The 22,900-nt window shown below is 45.0% G+C and overlaps 3 protein-coding genes across 5 annotated transcripts in view; 2 read left to right on the forward strand and 1 right to left on the reverse strand.

The window, feature by feature from the left end:
- Positions 1–3,857, forward strand: part of AREL1 (apoptosis resistant E3 ubiquitin protein ligase 1) — a 29,387-nt gene extending 25,530 nt beyond the window's left edge. For both annotated transcript variants that reach the window (XM_063439579.1, XM_063439580.1), the window contains exons 15-19: positions 1,281–1,410; positions 2,255–2,313; positions 2,455–2,544; positions 3,040–3,215; positions 3,308–3,857. In XM_063439579.1, coding sequence (XP_063295649.1) covers positions 1,281–1,410; positions 2,255–2,313; positions 2,455–2,544; positions 3,040–3,215; positions 3,308–3,410 — 558 coding nt within the window. In that variant the 3' untranslated portion in view covers positions 3,411–3,857. The remainder of the gene's footprint in view (positions 1–1,280; positions 1,411–2,254; positions 2,314–2,454; positions 2,545–3,039; positions 3,216–3,307) is intronic.
- On the reverse strand, positions 3,817–10,650 carry NPC2 (NPC intracellular cholesterol transporter 2). Its single transcript, XM_063439585.1, has 5 exons — positions 10,568–10,650; positions 5,395–5,486; positions 5,208–5,315; positions 4,925–5,097; positions 3,817–4,108 (listed from the first exon to the last, which is right to left on the reverse strand). The coding sequence occupies exons 2-5, from the start codon at positions 5,477–5,479 to the stop codon at positions 4,019–4,021; spliced, it is 456 nt and encodes a 151-aa protein (XP_063295655.1). The 5' UTR covers positions 5,480–5,486; positions 10,568–10,650; the 3' UTR covers positions 3,817–4,018.
- A 44-nt stretch (positions 10,651–10,694) lies between these two features.
- ISCA2 (iron-sulfur cluster assembly 2) lies at positions 10,695–20,904 on the forward strand. 2 transcript variants are annotated; one of them, XM_063439586.1, is made up of 4 exons: positions 10,695–10,792; positions 16,555–16,645; positions 19,896–20,011; positions 20,649–20,904. In XM_063439586.1, exons 1-4 carry the CDS (start codon positions 10,746–10,748, stop codon positions 20,821–20,823), a joined length of 429 nt encoding a protein of 142 aa, XP_063295656.1. In that variant the 5' UTR covers positions 10,695–10,745; the 3' UTR covers positions 20,824–20,904. The 2 variants fall into 2 exon arrangements, with proteins under 2 accessions (XP_063295656.1, XP_063295657.1); XM_063439587.1 differs by lacking the exon at positions 10,695–10,792 and adding an exon at positions 16,077–16,442.
- The last annotated feature ends 1,996 nt before the right edge of the window (positions 20,905–22,900 follow it).

Here is a 22,900-nt window from a genome sequence, read left to right on the forward strand (position 1 = left end):
ACAGAGCGAGTGCTGCTTCTATCTATCTATGGATTTATATAGTGTATAAACAGAGCGAGCCCTGCTTCTATCTATCTATGGATTTATATAGTGTATAAACAGAGCGAGTCCTGCTTCTATCTATCTATGGATTTATATAGTGTATAAACAGAGCGAGCCCTGCTTCTATCTATCTATGGATTTATATAGTGTATAAACAGAGCGAGCCCTGCTTCTATCTATGGATTTATATAGTGTATAAACAGAGCGAGCCCTGCTTCTATCTATCTATCTATCTATGGATTTATATAGTGTATAAACAGAGCGAGCCCTGCTTCTATCTATGGATTTATATAGTGTATAAACAGAGCGAGCCCTGCTTCTATCTATCTATGGATTTATATAGTGTATAAACAGAGCGAGCCCTGCCTCTATCTATCTATGGATTTATATAGTGTATAAACAGAGCGAGCCCTGCTTCTATCTATCTATGGATTTATATAGTGTATAAACAGAGCGAGCCCTGCTTCTATCTATCTATGGATTTATATAGTGTATAAACAGAGCGAGCCCTGCCTCTATCTATCTATGGATTTATATAGTGTATAAACAGAGCGAGCCCTGCTTCTATCTATCTATGGATTTATATAGTGTATAAACAGAGCGAGCCCTGCTACCATCTATCTATGGATTTATATAGTGTATAAACAGAGCGAGCCTTGCTTCTATCTATCTATCGATCTATCTATGAATTTATATAGTGTATAAACAGAGCGAGCCCTGCTTCTATCTATGGATTTATACAGTGTATAAACAGAGCGAGCCCTGCTTCTATCTATGGATTTATATAGTGTATAAACAGAGCGAGTCCTGCTTCTATCTATGGATTTATATAGTGTATAAACAGAGCGAGTCCTGCTTCTATCTATCTATGGATTTATATAGTGTATAAACAGAGCGAGCCCTGCTACCATCTATCTATGGATTTATATAGTGTATAAACAGAGCGAGCCCTGCTTCTATCTATCTATGGATTTATATAGTGTATAAACAGAGCGAGCCCTGCTTCTATCTATCTAGTACTGCATTAAACCAATTATCTCCAGGCAGAAAAAAAAACACAATTTACAAAACCCCAAAAGTACCCCCAGACGTGCTGTTCTATTCTGCTGCTTGTCTGTATGGGTATACTTTTCTTCTAACACAAACTGCAGTTGGTCTCGTACATTAGTTTATAATGAAGGCAGATTAAAATGTCTCCTATACTACACCTGGGTTTACTTTTTAATTTTACCAAACAGGTGATTGAGCTCATCACAGGCGGTTCCCAGGTTTCAGTTACCAATGAGAACAAGATTTATTACCTCAATCTCTTGGCTCAGCATCGACTGTGCAATCAGGTGCGAGAGGAGGTGGATCATTTCCTGAAGGGTGAGTGCGATGGGCAACTATGGGAATCTGCAACCAAACTGGATTGTGCAGCAAATGCTACCCACACCACCTATAACCCACACTACCTGAGCAGCACACTCACTGCACCTCCCCACACCACCTATAACCCACACTACCTGAGCAGCACACTCACTGCAGCTCCCCACACCTCCTATAACCCACACTACCTGAGCAGCACACTCACTGCACCTCCCCACACCACCTATAACCCACACTACCTGAGCAGCACACTCACTGCACCTCCCCACACTACCTGAGCAGCACACTCACTGCAGCTCCCCGCACCTCCTATAACCCACACTACCTAAGCAGCACACTCATTGCAGCTCCCCACACCGCCATTAACCCACACTACCTGAGCAGCACACTCACTGCAGCCCCCCACACCTCCTATAACCCACACTACCTGAGCAGCACCCTCACTGCATTTCCCCACGCCACCTATAACCCACACTATCTGAGCAGCACCCTCACTGCAGCTCCCCATGCCACCTATAACACACACACTGCACTTTTCATTACGGACACCAACAAGGAAGCAGGTCAACAAGCATCTTCTATATTGCTTCTTGAATAAACTTTTATAAGCTTCAAACATTTGTCTCACAGTATTTTTAATCAGAGCGCTGCATTAACTGATGCTATTGTACTGGATACAGTAATCCTATTTTAAATATGAAACATTGTATTTTTATGTTTTTTGGTGCTCTTAGAACGTCCTGGTTCTTTACTATATAAATATTAGAGTGCCTCATATCTCTAGCTAATTCCGGTTTATTAATAGATTAGCATTGCCAATGAGGATATTTGGTTCTCTCCATAGGACTCAATGAGCTCGTTCCTGATAACTTGCTTGGGATATTTGATGAGAATGAATTGGAGGTGAGTATTATAAGGGCATCATGGACAGTCCAAAGGTTGGGGAATGCGGTATTGGGGTATGATACAGTAATAGCTGCTCTTTACTATTGGGGATTGTTGCCAATATTGGAGATTCTAATACAGATATGATCTGTTCCTTAGCTCCTGATGTGTGGCACAGGACACATCGCAGTGCAGGACTTTCACGCACACGCAGTTATCATTGGAGGGTCATGGCATTTCCGTGAAAAGGTGAGAATCTGTTCTACAGTGCTTGCCACAGATAGTGATAATTTTGGGAGTTGAAAAACCTCAGGGAGGCTGCCATGAGGTCTCCTCCTGTGTATAGGAAATGTTCATTTAAAGCAGATTGTCCAAGAGTAACACAAAGCCTCTCCAGCATGGCAAGTATGTGAAGAGGGAAAGCCAGTCTGATGGGATTCATGCTTTACATTATTGAATACATTGTAGGTAATCAGCAGGTATACACCCTGCTTCAATGGAGCCACACATTCCCTGATCCTCGGAAATTAATGTATAGGGCCTGGCTCAGTGTCTTAGTCATTGAAATACCTAAATTAGGTAGTTGGCTGCTGTTAAGCGCATATTCTCAATCTAAAACCTGCCTGCTTTGGTGACTAATCTTAAATAGCAAAGGATTCCAGTCCCAAGCATTCACAGCGAAATAGCGGGTAAGTTTTTCTTGCCCATACAGTATTTTGACTGGCTCTCTTGTCCCCTGTGCAGGTGATGAACTGGTTCTGGGCTGTGATTTGCAGTCTGACTCAGGAAGAACTAGCCCGACTTCTGCAGTTTACAACTGGTTCATCGCAGCTGCCCCCTGGAGGCTTTGCTGCTCTGTGTCCCAGCTTCCAAATTATCAGTTCACCAGCCCACGGGACACTGCCTACTGCTCATACATGGTGAGTAAACAACCCTACTCTGCAATACACACAACCGTACTTACATGTGCATGGTGACTCATTTACAATCCGGTAACACTTTACCTCTCTAGTTTTAACCAGCTTTGTCTACCGACCTACGACTCTTACGAAGAAATGCACAAGATGTTGAAACTTGCCATCAGTGAAGGCTGCGAGGGATTTGGGATGCTCTGATGCTCATTGCACTATGTGCTCTGGAGGATTACCCTACATGCGGCCGGTTACTCTAATATTTGGACTAAATCAGCCCTCCCACAATGGACTGAAACAACTGAAGGTTACAGAGTGCACACTGGATCATTCCCTGCACTGGATGGAATACAATAGTGGTGGTTAAGGATCATTCCCTGCACAAATTCACCCCCTTTTCTACTGTGACAGATGATATACATTGTGATAATGGGTGGAATCCATAACTTAATCATTCACACACAAGGACCAAACTTGCTTCCATTTTAATGGCCTCTATTCAGTGAGTCCCCAAAAAGGTTCACATTATAATTTGTAAGTAAATCAATACTTTATTTTTTTTAAAGAGGTATCAGGGTGGTTTGGCACACTGTTAATAAGCAGCTAGTAGCAGGGTGAAAAGGCCTTTATTAAAAACATAAGCAAAGACAATCAGTGGTGTATCTTATTTCTGGAATTACCCTAAAATTTAAGTTACAACTGCACAGCAGTTAGAGGAGGAAGATTAGAATAGAATCACGGGAAGGAGTCAATCAGGGAACTCTTCTCCACCAGCTCAGTGCTTGTCTGATCCGAGATTAAGGAATATTGCCTCAGTTGTCAGTGATTTTGACAGGAATGGCCCAGCAGAAGAGGTCTTTTCCACTTGAATCCTTCAGCTGCCATTGGACAACCACCTCTAACTGTAAATATAAAAATGGGTAAATAATAACCAATCTCTGAAAATGTGCAATTTAGCACTCAATGCAAGGAGGAATGTGCTCATGTTAATATATTGGGGGAGAGTTATACTCCGTATTAGAGGGTTCAAGATGTAAGACTTAAAACTCTTTGTACGTTCTGACACATTTGCAATTTCGTTATGTTCCCTTAATAATTTGCGCAACCCAAAAGTAAGTGGGAAATAAACCTATAATTTAAACCAAAAGAAAAGCACAAGATTTATCAATAAGCAAACTCTCTGCAGAAACTGAAACAAAGGATATAACACTCACCATGCCAAGGACCACCACAACATAACAGGGAATACAAACATTCTGCACATAAAATCTAGTGGATGCACAGAATTGGAGTTTACTGGCTTGCAGTTAAAACATGGACAAGACTCACTGAAGGAATATAGATATAAAGCTGCCAATGTAACAGCCACGGTATCCCATGTTTTTACAGAAGTCTCTCCTACAGTTGTAGATTTTTTTTTTTAGAGAAATGTTAAATAAAAAGTGTATTTCCACACTGAAAAGGGTATTTTCCCCAGACAAAATAGGTGCTATTCTAAGTACAAAATGTTACGTGGCCATTGACATTCTATTGGCTTCCATGAACATCTAGAACAGCATTATTTATGCCTTGGCAAATCTCCCCATGTCTTAAAGTCCTTCATAGGAAACTTCAGAGTGTGAACGGTAAGAGATTGGCATGATTTGTGACTATTCTATGAACCTCCCGCATGCATTATACATCTCATAGTTTAAGGACATTAAAGAGTAAAAACTCACAGATGGGTATTTGGTGCTGATTGGCATCTTGGTAACGTAGCTGTAAGTCTGCCCGCTCTTGATTGGGCATGAGATTCCACTTTTACATCCATCTGGTTGTGGAATAGGAAATGGAACTGGAACTATACCCAATATGCCATGAACTACAGCAGTGCAGCTGTCACTGTCCTCCTCTGCAAAGGGAAACGGGCAGCCATTATAGGAGAGCAAGCATGGGGGTGAGAGACTGGGCATAGTTTATACATATCAGGAGCAACAAGAGAGATATGATTAAACTGCTCACTGCTTGTGAAGGTCGCATTGACAGTATACGTTTGCCCTTTCACCAAATGACATGGTTGCATTTGGCATGGAGACACATCCACGGTTATTATTGTTCCTTCTGTGCATCCTGCAAACAAACAAACAAAAAAATTGAGTTGAGGATGGAATATTATTTCTAACCCCTAACAGGAATCCCCAATACGTACCACAGTCCTTAAACACCAAGGGCTCTGCCAACACAGTAGGCAGAAGACACACTGCCAGCAGCCATGCCAGCTTTCCCAACGCCATGGTCACCCTGAAAGAGGAAAATGCCCTAATTAGAATAAAAGGTGTCCGTTGAATATCTCTCTAGATGTCAGAATTAGCACAATAATCTAACATTAACGCCCTCCACGTGTGTACACACACAAAATCTATTGTGGCCTTCCAGCACGTCAATGTGTATATTAAACATCAGATCTCTCAATTAAAGCATGCTACATGTGCAATCTCCCACACAGTATATTTATAGGCTGCATGACCGTATCTGATCCAGACACAGAGTCGAACAGTCCATAGATTACTTTGCTGTATATGAAAGGGACAGTTTCTAACAATTAGGCCATCCACATCTAGCATCTCACGGGATGTATTGTCAATGGACACAGCTTGTTTTGGTTTTCTTTTAAATACCTGTAAACAGGTACACCTGGTGAGAGGATATAAATGCCAAGTAGAAGTTGTACCACCACAGTGTATAATTCAACAATTAATGTATATTTAATTATAAAGTATTTTACCAGGAAGGAAACATTGAGATTTTCTCTTGCTTTCAAGTATGTCCTGGGCCCACAAACATTGCATTGATATAATAGGGTACAATCAAATACAAACCCAAAATTAATACAAAATGTAACATAGAACAGGTAGGAAATATAATCAACCATGACAGGTGCATTCTGTTTTGAGATATGTAGAGAGGGATCTCTTACAGGATTTTAGGTCTGGGGAAGATTTGAAAGTGTGCGCGGGAGGTTGTTCCATAATTGTGGTGCTCTGTAGGAGGAGGAGGATCGGGCTGCTTTTTTTTGTATTGAGGTAGACTAAATAAAGTGCTGGTACTGGATCGGAGGTTATAGGAGGTGGGAACAGCCGAGGACAGCATTCTGCTTAGGTAGGGTGGGAGCTTCCCAGAAAAGCTCTTAAACACAAGGCTGGAAAGATGCAGGGTGCGTCGGGATTCCAGCAATAGCCAGATTAGCTCTTTGAGCATGTCACAATGGTGGGTCATGAAAATACATTGTAGCACAAAGAGTTATACAATGTATTTTTTTTACGGTGGGGTTGCAGTGAAGGGGCATATACTACATCCCCATAATCAATGATTGGCATCAACATTTGCTGTACAATCTTTTCCTTTACTGTAGGGCTAAGGCAGGATTTATTTCTGTACAGGGCACCTAGTTTTGGATAAAGTTTTTCTATGTGGAGGCCAAAAGACAGATTGGGGTCTAACCACATACCCAAGTATTTGAAAGTGTATTGGTAGTGTTTTACATTAAGACATAGGAGCTCTGCAATATCAATAGTATGATTAGCCGATTACAGGCAGTGTGCATTATAAATGGTTATGTAAAGTCAGAAATAGGTGATCAGATCTCTGAACATATCAGCTAGCACTGTCTAAGGGTAGTAGGTAAAGAAAGAGGAACTTCAGAAAATACCATTCCTTTATTATCCCACTTCCTCTCACAAGACTATAGTCAGTGGGGTAAATCACATGACCGACCACTAGAAGAACTATGGTCACAACTCATGACATCATTCCTCCTGCTGTCACCCACTCCCATCACACTAGCCAGCCATTCCCAATCCCACTTTGTATCATGGAATCCATTGTGATTCACTGCAGCCTAAACAAGTCTATTTAAAGCATTAGTCAGTAAGAATCGATTTAAATCATGAATTTTAAACAAACATGGCTATTCACTGAAGGGATAGTTCTGAGTGAATTTTACTTTCACGGCCAAGATAACCAAACTGGTGCATAGCAGGCGTAAAAAAATGGTTTGGGCCTTAAAATTAGTGATTAACTTTGAATTCTCCCTTTGATAAACAACCCTGTCAGACTCATTCTTGCAGGATGTTATACTTCTTGTTACTGTTTACAAACAGATGAAGATTCCAATGTTAGAATAATAACTATTCAGATTAGTTTAACAGTTCTATTAGTACGAATTATGTTAAATACTATTAGATATACATGGACAATTCTGAAAACATCTCCAGTTTATTAGGCTAATCACTCATGTTTGGAGAACAACTTTTATAGAAGTCTTCATTGTGTCTACATAGATTTGAAGAACAACAATAGAATTAAAGCTTACTCTACCTTTTTTAGGTCCACACCCCCCCCCCCCCCCCCCCCCCAAAAAAATATGACGTCCTACCTCTCCATGGTCTAATCAAAGGCTTCGCATAGAGAAGCATTTCATGGTTGGTTGGTATTTTTATTGAACTTTGTACGTTCATTAAATTTTTGGCTATAAAAAGGTGCATGTTATCTCACAGACACACGTTCAATTAATTTGGATTAATGAAATTAATTTATCAAGAATGTACCAAATACTGCAAAAAAAATAAATAAAAAACCCAGCCTTATGCTGCATAACGAATACATATTGCTTGCTGTATAACTCCTTTTCTTCCTCCAAAATCGCTTTATTAAGAAATCTGCTTTAATATATATATATAAAAATGAATACAAGTTTGTTTTATTTTATATAAAGAATTGATTTGTATCCAACCAATTCTGATTGGACAGCAAGAAGCAGGGCCCCAATCACTAATTTCTATAGCAATATACTGTAAAAACAGACTTATTCAGCAAACAGTGACCTGATAGAATAATGGAAATCACAAATTTACACCAAGATACGGAGCTGGACAGGGTCATTCCCTTCTCTCTGCCGCAAATCAGAGTTTAGTAAATCAAGCCCTGTATGTGTTTATATTGGTAAACAGAGGATATGGAAGGAAAAACAGGAACTTGATTAGTCAACAGATTCTCCTACACATATCCAAAGCAACGACTGAGTAACCTACTTAGAGCACAAACATCTCCTTGACCCAGGGTTATTTAACTAATCCTCCCAGCACAAACTGCAGGCTTCTTATCTCTCTATCAGCCTGGGGGGCCCCACACATGCAGGGAGTACCAATGGCAGACAGGCAGGAACGGGTTTTCATGTTTGTTCCCTCTTGAAGAAGGAGAGGAATGTGTAGTGAGGGCCGGGAGGGGCCATAATTCAGGACAGACACCTTACAGGTCCCACAGGCTGACATTCTGAGGAACAGAAACTGGATTCAGCCATTTTTAACCAACTAGTAGTTTAATGTTCATGAACTAAACATTCCTTAGTAGTCACTATGACACCTGCCATCTCCTCAATGCCTGGATCCCACCTCTCCACTCCCTGGACCCACTCCCCACCCTCCCCACTCCCTGGACCCACTCACCACCCCCCCTCTCCACTCCCTGGACCTACTATCACCCCCCCTCCCCACCTCCCCCCTCTCTCCAATCCCAGGACCCACTCACCACCCCCACCCTCTCCACTCCCTGGATCCACTCACCCCTCTCCACTCCCTGGACCCACTAACCCCCCCCCCTCCTCCTCTCCACTCCCTAGACCCACTATCCCCCCCCCTCCACTCCCTGGACCCACTATCCCCCCCCCTCCTCTCCACTCCACTCCCTGGACCCACTATCCCCCCCTCCTCTCCACTCCCTGGACCCACTATCCCCCCCCTCCTCTCCACTCCCTGGACCCACTATCCCCCCCCTCCTCTCCACTCCCTGGACCCACTATCCCCCCCCCCCTCTCCACTCCCTGGACCCACTATCCCCCCCCCCCTCTCCACTCCCTGGACCCACTATCCCCCCCCCCCCCTCTCCACTCCCTGGACCCACTATCCCCCCCCCCTCCTCTCCACTCCACTCCCTGGACCCACTATCCCCCCCCCCTCCTCTCCACTCCCTGGACCCACTATCCCCCCCCCTCCTCCTCCACTCCCTGGACCCACTATCCCCCCCCTCCTCTCCACTCCCTGGACCCACTATCCCCCCCCCTCCTCTCCACTCCCTGGACCCACTATCCCCCCCCCTCCTCTCCACTCCCTGGACCCACTATCCCCCCCCCTCCTCTCCACTCCCTGGACCCACTATCCCCCCCCCCCTCCTCTCCACTCCCTGGACCCACTATCCCCCCCCTCCACTCCCTGGACCCACTATCCCCCCCCCCTCCTCTCCACTCCCTGGACCCACTATCCCCCCCCCCCCTCCTCTCCACTCCCTGGACCCACTATCCCCCCCCCCCCCTCCTCTCCACTCCCTGGACCCACTATCCCCCCCCCCTCCTCTCCACTCCCTGGACCCACTATCCCCCCCCTCCACTCCCTGGACCCACTATCCCCCCCCTCCACTCCCTGGACCCACTATCCCCCCCCCTCCACTCCCTGGACCCACTATCCCCCCCCCTCCACTCCCTGGACCCACTATCCCCCCCCCTCCACTCCCTGGACCCACTATCCCCCCCCTCCACTCCCTGGACCCACTATCCCCCCCCTCCACTCCCTGGACCCACTATCCCCCCCCCTCCACTCCCTGGACCCACTATCCCCCCCCTCCACTCCCTGGACCCACTATCCCCCCCCCTCCACTCCCTGGACCCACTATCCCCCCCCTCCACTCCCTGGACCCACTATCCCCCCCCCTCCACTCCCTGGACCCACTATCCCCCCCCCTCCACTCCCTGGACCCACTATCCCCCCCCCTCCACTCCCTGGACCCACTATCATCCCCCCCCCTCCACTCCCTGGACCCACTATCCCCCCCCCCCTCCACTCCCTGGACCCACTATCACCCCCCCCCCTCCACTCCCTGGACCCACTATCACCCCCCCCCCCTCCACTCCCTGGACCCACTATCACCCCCCCCCCTCCACTCCCTGGACCCACTATCACCCCCCCCCCTCCACTCCCTGGACCCACTATCACCCCCCCCCCTCCACTCCCTGGACCCACTATCACCCCCCCCCTCCACTCCCTGGACCCACTATCACCCCCCCCCTCCACTCCCTGGACCCACTATCACCCCCCCCCTCCACTCCCTGGACCCACTATCACCCCCCCCCCCTCCACTCCCTGGACCCACTATCACCCCCCCCCCCCCCTCCACTCCCTGGACCCCACTATCACCCCCCCCCTCCACTCCCTGGACCCACTCACCCCCCCAGCCCAGATCCCCTGGACTCACTGTCCCCCCCCTGGACTCACTGTCCCCCCCCTGGACTCACTGTCCCCCCCCTGGACTCACTGTCCCCCCCCTGGACTCACTGTCAGCCCGGATGTCTCGGTGGATGTTGCGTTCCGTCTCACTCTCGGTCTTGTGATAGTCTGAGAACTAGTGCAACTGACGTCACTGGTAGAAGCAGCCAATAGGGGCCGAGCAGGGTTTGATGAGGCGTTAGAGCGTCAACCAATAAGCTCTGAGTGGGCGGAGCTAGGCAGGAAGATGGCGGCGGTGAGGCTTCTACTGTCACTGACGGCAGCGGGGCGGCGGTGAGCGACTTCCGGTCACATGACCGTGTTACTGCCCTGCGTCTATTCCCATCATCCCCAGCCTGTATAGACACCAATACCTATCATCCACCGCCTCTATAGACACCAATACCCATCATCCCCAGCCTGTATAGACACCAATACCCATCATCCACCCCCTCTATAGACACCAATACCCATCATCCACCCCCTCTATAGACACCAATACCCATCATCCACCCCCTCTATAGACACCAATACACATCATCCACCGCCTCTATAGACACCAATACCCATCATCCACCCCCTCTATAGACACCAATACCCATCATCCACCGCCTCTATAGACACCAATACCCATCATCCCCAGCCTGTATAGACACCAATACCCATCATCCACCCCCTCTATAGACACCAATACCCATCATCCACCCCCTCTATAGACACCAATACACATCATCCACCGCCTCTATAGACACCAATACCCATCATCCACCCCCTCTATAGACACCAATACCCATCATCCACCGCCTCTATAGACACCAATACCCATCATCCACCCCCCTCTATAGACACCAATACCCATCATCCACCCCCTCTATAGACACCAATACCCATCATCCACCGCCTCTATAGACACCAATACCCATCATCCACCCCCCTCTATAGACACCAATACCCATCATCCCCAGCCTCTATAGACACCAATACCCATCATCCACCCCCTCTATAGACACCAATACCCATCATCCACCCCCTCTATAGATACCAATACCCATCATCCACCCCCTCTATAGACACCAATACCCATCATCCACCCCCTCTATAGACACCAATACACATCATCCACCCCCTCTATAGACACCAATACCCATCATCCACCCCCCTCTATAGACACCAATACCCATCATCCCCAGCCTCTATAGACACCAATACCCATCATCCACCGCCTCTATAGACACCAATACCCATCATCCACCCCCTCTATAGACACCAATACACATCATCCACCCCCTCTATAGACACCAATACCCATCATCCACCCCCTCTATAGACACCAATATCCATCATCCACCACCTCTATAGACACCAATACCCATCATCCACCGCCTCTATAGACACCAATACCCATCATCCACCGCCTCTATAGACACCAATACCCATCATCCCCAGCCCCTATAGACACCAATACCCATCATCCACCACCTCTATAGACACCAATACCCATCATCCACCCCCTCTATAGACACCAATACCCATCATCCCCAGCCTCTATAGACACCAATACCCATCATCCACCCCCTCTATAGAAACCAATACACATCATCCCCAGCCTCTATAGACACCAATACCCATCATCCCCAGCCTCTATAGACACCAATACCCATCATCCACCCCCTCTATAGACACCAATACCCATCATCCCCAGCCTCTATAGACACCAATACCCATCATCCACCGCCTCTATAGACACCAATACCCATCATCCACCCCCTCTATAGACACCAATACCCATCATCCACCACCTCTATAGACACCAATACCCATCATCCACCCCCTCTATAGACACCAATACCCATCATCCACCCCCTCTATAGACACCAATACCCATCATCCACACCCTTTATAGACACCAATACCCATCATCCACCGCCTCTATAGACACCAATACCCATCATCCACCGCCTCTATAGACACCAATACCCATCATCCACCCCCCTCTATAGACACCAATACCCATCATCCACCCCCTCTATAGACACCAATACCCATCATCCACCCCCTCTATAGACACCAATACACATCATCCACCCCCTCTATAGACACCAATACACATCATCCACCGCCTCTATAGACACCAATACCCATCATCCACCGCCTCTATAGACACCAATACCCATCATCCACCGCCAATATAGACACCAATACCCATCATCCACCGCCTCTATAGACACCAATACCCATCATCCACCGCCTCTATAGACACCAATACCCATCATCCACCGCCTCTATAGACACCAATACCCATCATCCACCGCCTCTATAGACACCAATACCCATCATCCACCGCCTCTATAGACACCAATACCCATCATCCACCGCCTCTATAGACACCAATACCCATCATCCACCGCCTCTATAGACACCAATACCCATCATCCACCGCCTCTATAGACACCAATACCCATCACCCACGCCTCTATAGACACCAATACCCATCACCCCCCGCCTCTATAGACAACAATACCCATCACCCCCCCGCCTCTATAGACACCAATACCCATCATCCACCCCCTCTATAGACACCAATACCCATCATCCACCGCCTCTATAGACACCAATACCCATCATCCACCCCCTCTATAGACACCAATACCCATCATCCACCGCCTCTATAGACACCAATACCCATCATCCACCGCCTCTATAGACACAATACCCATCATCCACCCCCTCTATAGACACCAATACCCATCATCCACCGCCTCTATAGACACCAATACCCATCATCCCCAGCCTCTATAGACACCAATACCCATCATCCCCAGCCTGTATAGACACCAATACCCATCATCCCCAGCCTCTATAGACACCAATACCCATCATCCACCCCCTCTATAGACACCAATACCCATCATCCACCGCCTCTATAGACACCAATACCCATCATCCACCCCCTCTATAGACACCAATACCCATCATCCACCCCCTCTATAGACACCAATACCCATCATCCACCGCCTCTATAGACACCAATACCCATCATCCACCGCCTCTATAGACACCAATACCCATCATCCACCCCCTCTATAGACACCAATACACATCATCCACCCCCTCTATAGACACCAATACACATCATCCACCGCCTCTATAGACACCAATACCCATCATCCACCGCCTCTATAGACACCAATACCCATCATCCACCCCCTCTATAGACACCAATACCCATCATCCACCGCCTCTATAGACACCAATACCCATCATCCACCGCCTCTATAGACACCAATACCCATCATCCACCGCCTCTATAGACACCAATACCCATCATCCACCGCCTCTATAGACCCCAATACCCATCATCCACCGCCTCTATAGACACCAATACCCATCATCCACCGCCTCTATAGACACCAATACCCATCATCCACCGCCTCTATAGACACCAATACCCATCATCCACCGCCTCTATAGACACCAATACCCATCACCCCCTGCCTCTATAGACACCAATACCCATCATCCACCCCCTCTATAGACACCAATACCCATCATCCCCAGCCTCTATAGACAACAATACCCATCACCCCCCACCTCTATAGACACCAATACCCATCATCCACCCCCTCTATAGACACCAATACCCATCATCCACCGCCTCTATAGACACCAATACCCATCATCCACCCCCTCTATAGACACCAATACCCATCATCCACCCCCTCTATAGACACCAATACCCATCATCCACCGCCTCTATAGACACCAATACCCATCATCCACCCCCCCTCTATAGACACCAATACCCATCATCCACCCCCTCTATAGACACCAATACCCATCATCCACCGCCTCTATAGACACCAATACCCATCATCCCCAGCCTCTATAGACACCAATACCCATCATCCCCAGCCTGTATAGACATCAATACCCATCATCCCCAGCCTCTATAGACAACAATACCCATCACCCCCCCCTCTATAGACACCAATACCCATCATCCACCGCCTCTATAGACACCAATACCCATCATCCACCGCCTCTATAGACACCAATACCCATCATCCACCCCCCTCTATAGACACCAATACCCATCATCCACCCCCTCTATAGACACCAATACCCATCATCCACCCCCTCTATAGACACCAATACACATCATCCACCCCCTCTATAGACACCAATACACATCATCCACCGCCTCTATAGACACCAATACCCATCATCCACCGCCTCTATAGACACCAATACCCATCATCCACCCCCTCTATAGACACCAATACCCATCATCCACCGCCTCTATAGACACCAATACCCATCATCCACCGCCTCTATAGACACCAATACCCATCATCCACCCCCTCTATAGACACCAATACCCATCATCCACCGCCTCTATAGACACCAATACCCATCATCCACCCCCTCTATAGACACCAATACCCATCATCCACCGCCTCTATAGACATCAATACCCATCATCCACCGCCTCTATAGACACCAATACCCATCATCCACCGCCTCTATAGACACCAATACCCATCATCCCCCGCCTCTATAGACACCAATACCCATCATCCCCCCCTCTATGGACACCAATACCCATCATCCCCGCCTCTATGGACACCAATACCCATCATCCACCGCCTCTATAGACACCAATACCCATCATCCACCGCCTCTATAGACACCAATACCCATCATCCACCGCCTCTATAGACACCAATACCCATCATCCGCCGCCTCTATAGACACCAATACCCATCATCCACCGCCTCTATAGACACCAATACCCATCATCCACCGCCTCTATAGACACCAATACCCATCATCCACCGCCTCTATAGACACCAATACCCATCATCCACCGCCTCTATAGACACCAATACCCATCATCCACCCCCTCTATAGACACCAATACCCATCATCCACCCCTTCTATAGACACCAATACCCATCAACCACCGCCTCTATAGACACCAATACACATCATCCACAGTCTCTATAGTCATCTATTCTCATCATCCACAGCCTCTATAGACATCAATACCATCATCCACAGTCTCCATGGACATCAATACTAATCATGCACAGCCTCTATAGACCTCTATACTCATCATCCACAGCCTCTACAGACAACTATACACATTATTCGTAGCCTATATAGACATCAATACACACCATCCACCCCTGTATACTGATCATCCATAGCCTCTATAGACATCAATACACATTATCCATAGCCTCTATAGACATCAATACTGATCATCCACAGCCTCTATAGACATCAATACACATTATCCATAGCCTTTATAGACATCAATACACATTATCCATAGCCTTTATAGACATCAATACACATTATCCATAGCCTTTATAGACATCAATACACATTATCCATAGCCTTTATAGACATCAATACACATGATCCATAGCCTCTATAGACATCAATACACATTATCCATAGCCTCTATAGACATCAATACACATTATCCATAGTCTTTATAGACACCAATACACATTATCCATAGCCTCTATAGACATCAATACACATTATCCAGAGCCTCTATAGACATCAATACACATTATCCAGAGCCTCTATAGACTCCTTTTGCTGTAAACACTGTATTGTCAGAGAAAATGCAGTGTTTACATTACAGCCTAGGAATACCTCCAAGTGGCCACTCCTAACATGGCTGCTAGAGGTGCTTCCTGGGGCAGTGCTGCACAGTGTGACTGACATTCAGTGTCTCCTCCCACTGCATGCAGACACTGAACTTTCCTCATAGAGATTCATTGATTCAATTCACCTCTATGAGGAGATGCTGATTGGCCGGGGCTGTGTTTGAATCATGCTGGCTCTGCCCCTGATCTGTCTTCTTGTCAGTCTCAGCCAATCCTATGGAGAAGCATTGTGGACTAGATGGTGGTTTTAACACTATAGGGTCAGGAATATGTTTGTGTTCCTTTAATAATATGAGGCTAAGCTGTATAATTATAATGTGCGTCTCTGTGTATGTAGTGTAATAATTATTGTTCCATTATGTCCATTTTCAGGTTTGTTTTGCCAACTGTAAATGTGCCTGTTAGACATCTTACTGAAAAAGCAGAGGAAGGAGATATCCGCTTGGCAGAGAGCGCAGTGACGGTGTGTAATTGTTGTTTTTAGTCAACATACTTTGTATGAAATAATGTGCGTAAATATACAATCAGCGTGATGTATATATCTGGATATAATAATACCACACAGCCCTGAGCTTCTTACATGTTTGTCATCTCTGTATTGTGGGGAGATTTATGGGATGATAATAGTAAACAGTTGAGAATTGCCCACTATTTCAATTCTCAGATCCCAAAGATCGTTATCGTGTAAGTGAAATGTATTCCATATAAATAAAATCACAATTTGTTATAAAAATAGATAAAATTTATTGTGACAATTTAAATAATAATAATATGTAACATGCGTGATAATAATCAATGAATATTTAGTATAACATGGTATGCAATACAAATGGCAATACACATTCCATGGTTAACACAGTCAATCTACAACATTAGCTGTCAAGACAAGATTTATGACGGGCTTCACAGAGAACGAAAGTGAAACTTACACACACAGAAAAGCTTTCTTTCACACAGCTTGCAGCGTAAGGCCATAAAACTTTAGCTAGCAGTTAACTGAATAACTGAGTAACCCTTTCAATGCTGGTTAGATCTTTCTGGACATATAAGATCTATTCCCATGTAATTTTAAATAAAATAACACCTAGACCAGCTCATTAGTCATCCAATAAGAGTAATCTACCATGTTCTATAAGCAGAATTTTAACTTGCCTAAACAGATATTTTATCTTATTTTAGAGCAAATCAATACACCTGGATAAATATCACGATATGCTAACATGTGATATGTCACATTAATACATAATTATTCTAATTCCATCTGCAGAATGGAATGGTTATAACTATATATTTCTTAGTTAACTAAGATTTCTAAATATCGAAATCTGACCGTGATTTATCCAGTCATATATCATGCTACTAGAAAATTTTTAATTGATTTAGATTATTTAAATGAAACCAGTATAATTACCAGTTGAGTAGACATTCTCATCAGATGAGTAGGTAGTCTCAGGAACTGAATGGATGTGAGATTGGTGTGTAAGAAATTCTGAGTGCCCTGGAGTGGATATCTGTTATGGATTTCTCTGCATGGCCGAATCTGAAACCCAAACTCCAACTCACTTCAACTCCGACTCTTTGACTTAGCCTCCCTCTTCCCTTTGTCTTAACTTTTTAAAGGGAAAAATTCTCTGTTCGTCACTAGGTGATAGACCAATAGAAAACTGGAGGTGTGGTTACCTTCCAGATAGCAATTTAAGTATTTGGTCTATAGAGGGCAGTCTCGTCCCACTAAACATTCATAGTTACATAGTTACATAGCTGAAAAGAGACTTGCGTCCATCAAGTTCAGCCTTCCTCACATATGTTTTTTGCTGTTGATCCCAAAAGAAGGCAAAAAACCCAGTCTGAAGCACTTCTAATTTTGCAACAAGCTAGGAAAATTCCTTCTTGACCCCAGAATGGCAGTCAGATTTATCCTTGGATCAAGCAGTTATTACCCTACATTGAAAGATTCTATCCTTGAATATTCTGTTTTTGCAAGTATGCATCTAGTAGCTGTTTGAACATCTGTATGGACTCTGATAAAACCACTTCTTCAGGCAGAGAATTCCACATCCTGATTGTTCTTACAGTAAAAAAACTTTCCTTTGCCTTAGACGAAATCTTCTTTCTTCTAGTCTAAACGCATGACCTCGTGTCCTATGTAAAGTCCGGTTTGTGAATAGATTTCCACACAATGGTTTGTATTGGCCTCGAATATATTTGTATAATGTTATCATATCCCCTCTCAGGCGACGTTTTTCTGGTGGCTATTCTGACGTCATTTAGCTTATCTTTATGGTTATCTATAACTTAAGCTTTCTGTCAGTTCAAAGAGTTTCTTTGAATTTTCTTCAGACAGTGTGTCTCCAATTCCTGCTGTAATTTCTAAAATGACAGAAACTCAGTCTCACCTTTCACTTACAATGGGAATCTTGTAAAATTAATTACTAACCTTCTCTGTCACTAATGTCTGGGTTTAGAATTATTTATATTCCATTAACATCTAGGCAGAGCATCCATCCCCCTATATTACTGCATATCACTTGGTTTGTTTATACAAAGCATTCCTTAGCTCAGTTAGTGTTTGGTTACAAAGAGGATAGAAATTTGTGTCTTTGTTAACTTGAAATCCAAAATGGAGTCTGCTCTGTTCAGAGTGATTCTGACAATATACATTTTAATTTCTATCATAGCACAAAAATGTCTGCCGATATAAATATCCTGACAGTATGTACTCCACAAACCAACTTAACATTTTTGCATTCTCTAACTGATAAACTTACTGTATTTTTAGATTTCAAAGGATGAATTTTATCTTTATTTAACTTATAAAGATTAATGGGACACTGTATGACAGGGATTTACAATTCTACTTTGAATCGATGAGCTAAAAACTACAAAGCTTGTTTATAATGACAATTTTTTTTTTTTTTAAAGGGACCCTATAGTCACCAGAACTACTGCAGCTTAATGTAGTGGTTCCGGTGTCTAGAGCCTTTCCCTGTAAACACTGCGTTTCCAGTGAAAAGGCAGTGTTTACATTACTGCCTAGTAACACCTCTAGTGACGGCCACTAGGGATGCTTCCTAGTCCAGTACTGCCTACATTGAGCGTCTCCACATTCTGCTTGGAGACGCTGAATGTTTACCATAGAGATGCATCTCTACGAGGCGATGCTGAATAGAACAGCACTACGTTTTGCCGCGCATGCGCAATAGCATTCCAGCAAGGCCCGCTGATGCAAGTCCGGCACAGCGTGGGAAAAAATGTGAGTAAAAACACTTTTCTCATGTGATTGGAGGAGGGCTGGTCACCTAAACAGACCCAGACACTGACAGACTTACAGATACACACACTCACTGACAGACACACTTATACTGACGCACACAATGCCAGACGACTTCAGACACTATAACCACTTCAATGACAAGACATGGTTTAACAGCGAATGGAGGGACAGCGCTATGGGACTCCAGACACTATAACCACTTCAATGAAATTCTGTGGTTATAGTGTGTACAGTGTCCCATTTAATGAGAAGATTTAGATGGCATTTGTCATGGTTTGTGAAGAGACTAGCGACCCTTTGGTGGTTAGTGTAGGGATTTAGGGCTTATTCATATATTCTTGGAATTTATTTTATGGTTTTTTTTAACAGGGCTTCCTATTACTTAATATTATGAAACTTCATCCAGTGCTCGTGTGTGATGATATTTTTCTCTAAACAGAGGCTTCGAGAGGTCACAAAGGATTCCGAATTTCTTCGCCTGCAAGTGGAGAGTGGCGGCTGCTCTGGATTTCAGTATCGATTCTCCTTTGATTCGGAAATAAATGAAGATGACAAGTGAGAGCAAATAGGAGATTGGGGGGGTGCGTTGCTTAGGGCAAGCGCAGACGTTAAAAATGGTGGCTTTTAAATAACTATAACCATTTATACTATTGTTCTTTTACGCTCCAAAACATGGCAGGACACAAAAAGCCAGAGAGAGGAGAATGAGCTTTCACACCAAACACAATGAAATTATAAAGCAACAACAGAGCAGCTCAGAGAGGACCAAGTGTGACAGTGCGTGGCTCAGTACAAAGAAATATTGTGAGACGATCCCTCATATTAAACTCTAATCCCAACCCCTGAATCTAGGCAGAGAGAAATAGAGCAAAGCCAGGATGAGAGCCAATATGTCTTACTCTACACTTACATCCTGCGAACCCCGATATCACCAGACCAGCAGTGTATTAAATAAAAGAGGAGGATTCACATATAAATCTGATTTATTGGATATCTTTGCTTTCGTTTTGCGCTTGGCCTGAAATGTCAGACGTTATTGGAGGCTGTCTGACTCCCTACTGTTTGTACTGACAGAGAATGTACAGATGCAGAGAGAATTCTGGGTAGTAAACCCATTTAAAGGAGCCGAGGGTTTAATAGGCAGAATGTGGTTGTGGGTGTCAGTGGTTTATGCCTCTATAACTCTTTGCAGGGTGTTTGGGGAGAGCGGTGCCCGTGTGGTGGTAGATGTGCAGAGCCTGGAGCTGGTAAGAGGCAGTACGGTGGAGTATTGCACAGAGCTGATTAGAAGTTCCTTCCAGCTGCTTCACAACCCACAAGCCGCACAGGGGTGCTCCTGTGGGGCGTCCTTCTCAATCAAACTGTGACTGACTGACTCCCACGAAGTTACGCTCTTCAATGCAAAACTCTGTATATTTTTGTATGTAAATAAAGAGTATTAATCCTGATGTCTTCTTTACATTCCTGTCTTCTACCTGCTTTAGCTCAGGTGTATCAGTTGGCCATTCTGCCGTTCATTGTGGTGTAAGATGAAACGTTAGAGATTGTTCCACTAATGAGCAGCCTGAGTTATATCTATATATTTTGGGTACAAATTCAAGTTAATATGATATGACTATGATAGATTAGAGAGAGGTTACAGGGACTGGAATAAAATATGGACAGAACTGATTAGTTCCGGGCACGTCTGACGGTGGTATAACTAACCCCCAGCACACAAGTGCAAATATCTGCATATACAGAAACACTACACTTCCAGACTCGGGGCTCGCCCATCCATAGGTCCTGGTGGAACCATGGCTCCAGGAGACACCCCCTAAATAGGCAGATGCCTAAGGCCTCATGCTAACTGGGGCCTCGCAACTATCTAAATCACCTTAGGGCAGACTGACCTGTTCGGTCCGCACACTGTCACCCTTCAACACACTTACCCCCCACACTGTCACCCTTCCACACACTGCCCCCTTCCCCCCCATTGTCACCAACGCACACACATTGCCTCCCACACTGTCACCCTACCACACACTGCCCCCTTCCCCCCCCCCCCCCATTGTCACCACACACATTGCCTCCCACACTGTCACCCTTCCACAAAACAAGTCTTTTCTCAGTGCCGTTTCATTACCAATTTCCGATGGATGAGAGGTGAAGATTTTTGGATGAACTTGTTATTGCTTTTTTCAGAATTTTAAAATGTAAAATAAAAATATAAAATAATTACAATATTAAAATTGTTTTTAAAATATTAAATTGATGTCTATATTAGAGTCGTGACTCTTTGCTGCTTAGTGATTATCACTAACCCTGACAGCTGATCCCAGCATGCACTGCTCAGCCCTAGTGTCAGCTGTCAATCACAGCCTTACAAGACTGTCCAGTCATATATTCCATTATTTCTTAGGGTTCCTTTATTTAACGGCAGCACCGATACATGCACGTCCCCGGTCCCCGCTGGTATCTGCAGCTACGCCCATGGATCCAGCTCAGGAGAGAGCTGCCATCCAGCTATGTAACTCCCAGCACACTCAGGCAGGCAGGGACCTCAACTGAGATAAGGCCCAGGAACTGCAGAAAGCACGCACAGTGAGGCAAAGGCCAATTGACATTTGAATGTATTTATTGGGGCAAGATGAAATCAAGTAAATCAAATACAAACAAACAGTTACAATGAGAAAATTCATTAATATATTATGTTAAACTTCTTAAGGGAATGTTGCCTCGTTTTGTGTATGTGTGTGTGTATATATATATATATCGTTTTAAAAATCTTCTGAACATTGACACAAAAAGCCAAAAAAACAAAAACCTGTTAAATTTGTTTGTGAATTCTCGAATTTCCCGGGGCTGGTTATAGTCGGCGTCTGAATGCACAGTGACAGCAGCAGTCACATAGTTTGGTTCTTAATAACTAGTGAAAGTGCAGATACGGAGGATTTGAACAAACAGAGCTAACGATCAAAACCAAAATGTTCCAATCATATAACAATCAGTAGGGCTACAGGGATCATTCATTTCACTCCCGGTTATTGCTGTACTTTAACTGCATTATTTACAGAAGTGAGAATTCTAGTGATTTCCAAAGTCTGCAGCAAAATAACCGAACTGGCAGCGCGGCAATATAACCCAACTGGCAGCGCGCCAAAATAACCCAACTGGCAGCGCGCCAAAATAATCCAACTGTCAGCGCGCCAAAATAACCCAACTGGCAGCATGGCAAAATAACCCAACTGGCAGCACGGCAAAATAATCCAACTGGCAGCACGGCAAAATAATCCAACTGGCAGCACGGCAAAATAACCCAACTGGCAGCGCGCCAAAATAACCCAACTGGCAGCGCGCCAAAATAACCCAACTGGCAGCGCGCCAAAATAACCCAACTGGCAGCACGGCAAAATAACCCAACTGGCAGCGCGCCAAAATAACCCAACTGGCAGCACGGCAAAA

Source organism: Pelobates fuscus, chromosome 13 (genome assembly GCF_036172605.1).
Source record: "Pelobates fuscus isolate aPelFus1 chromosome 13, aPelFus1.pri, whole genome shotgun sequence".
In the NCBI taxonomy this organism is placed as follows: domain Eukaryota; kingdom Metazoa; phylum Chordata; class Amphibia; order Anura; family Pelobatidae; genus Pelobates; species Pelobates fuscus.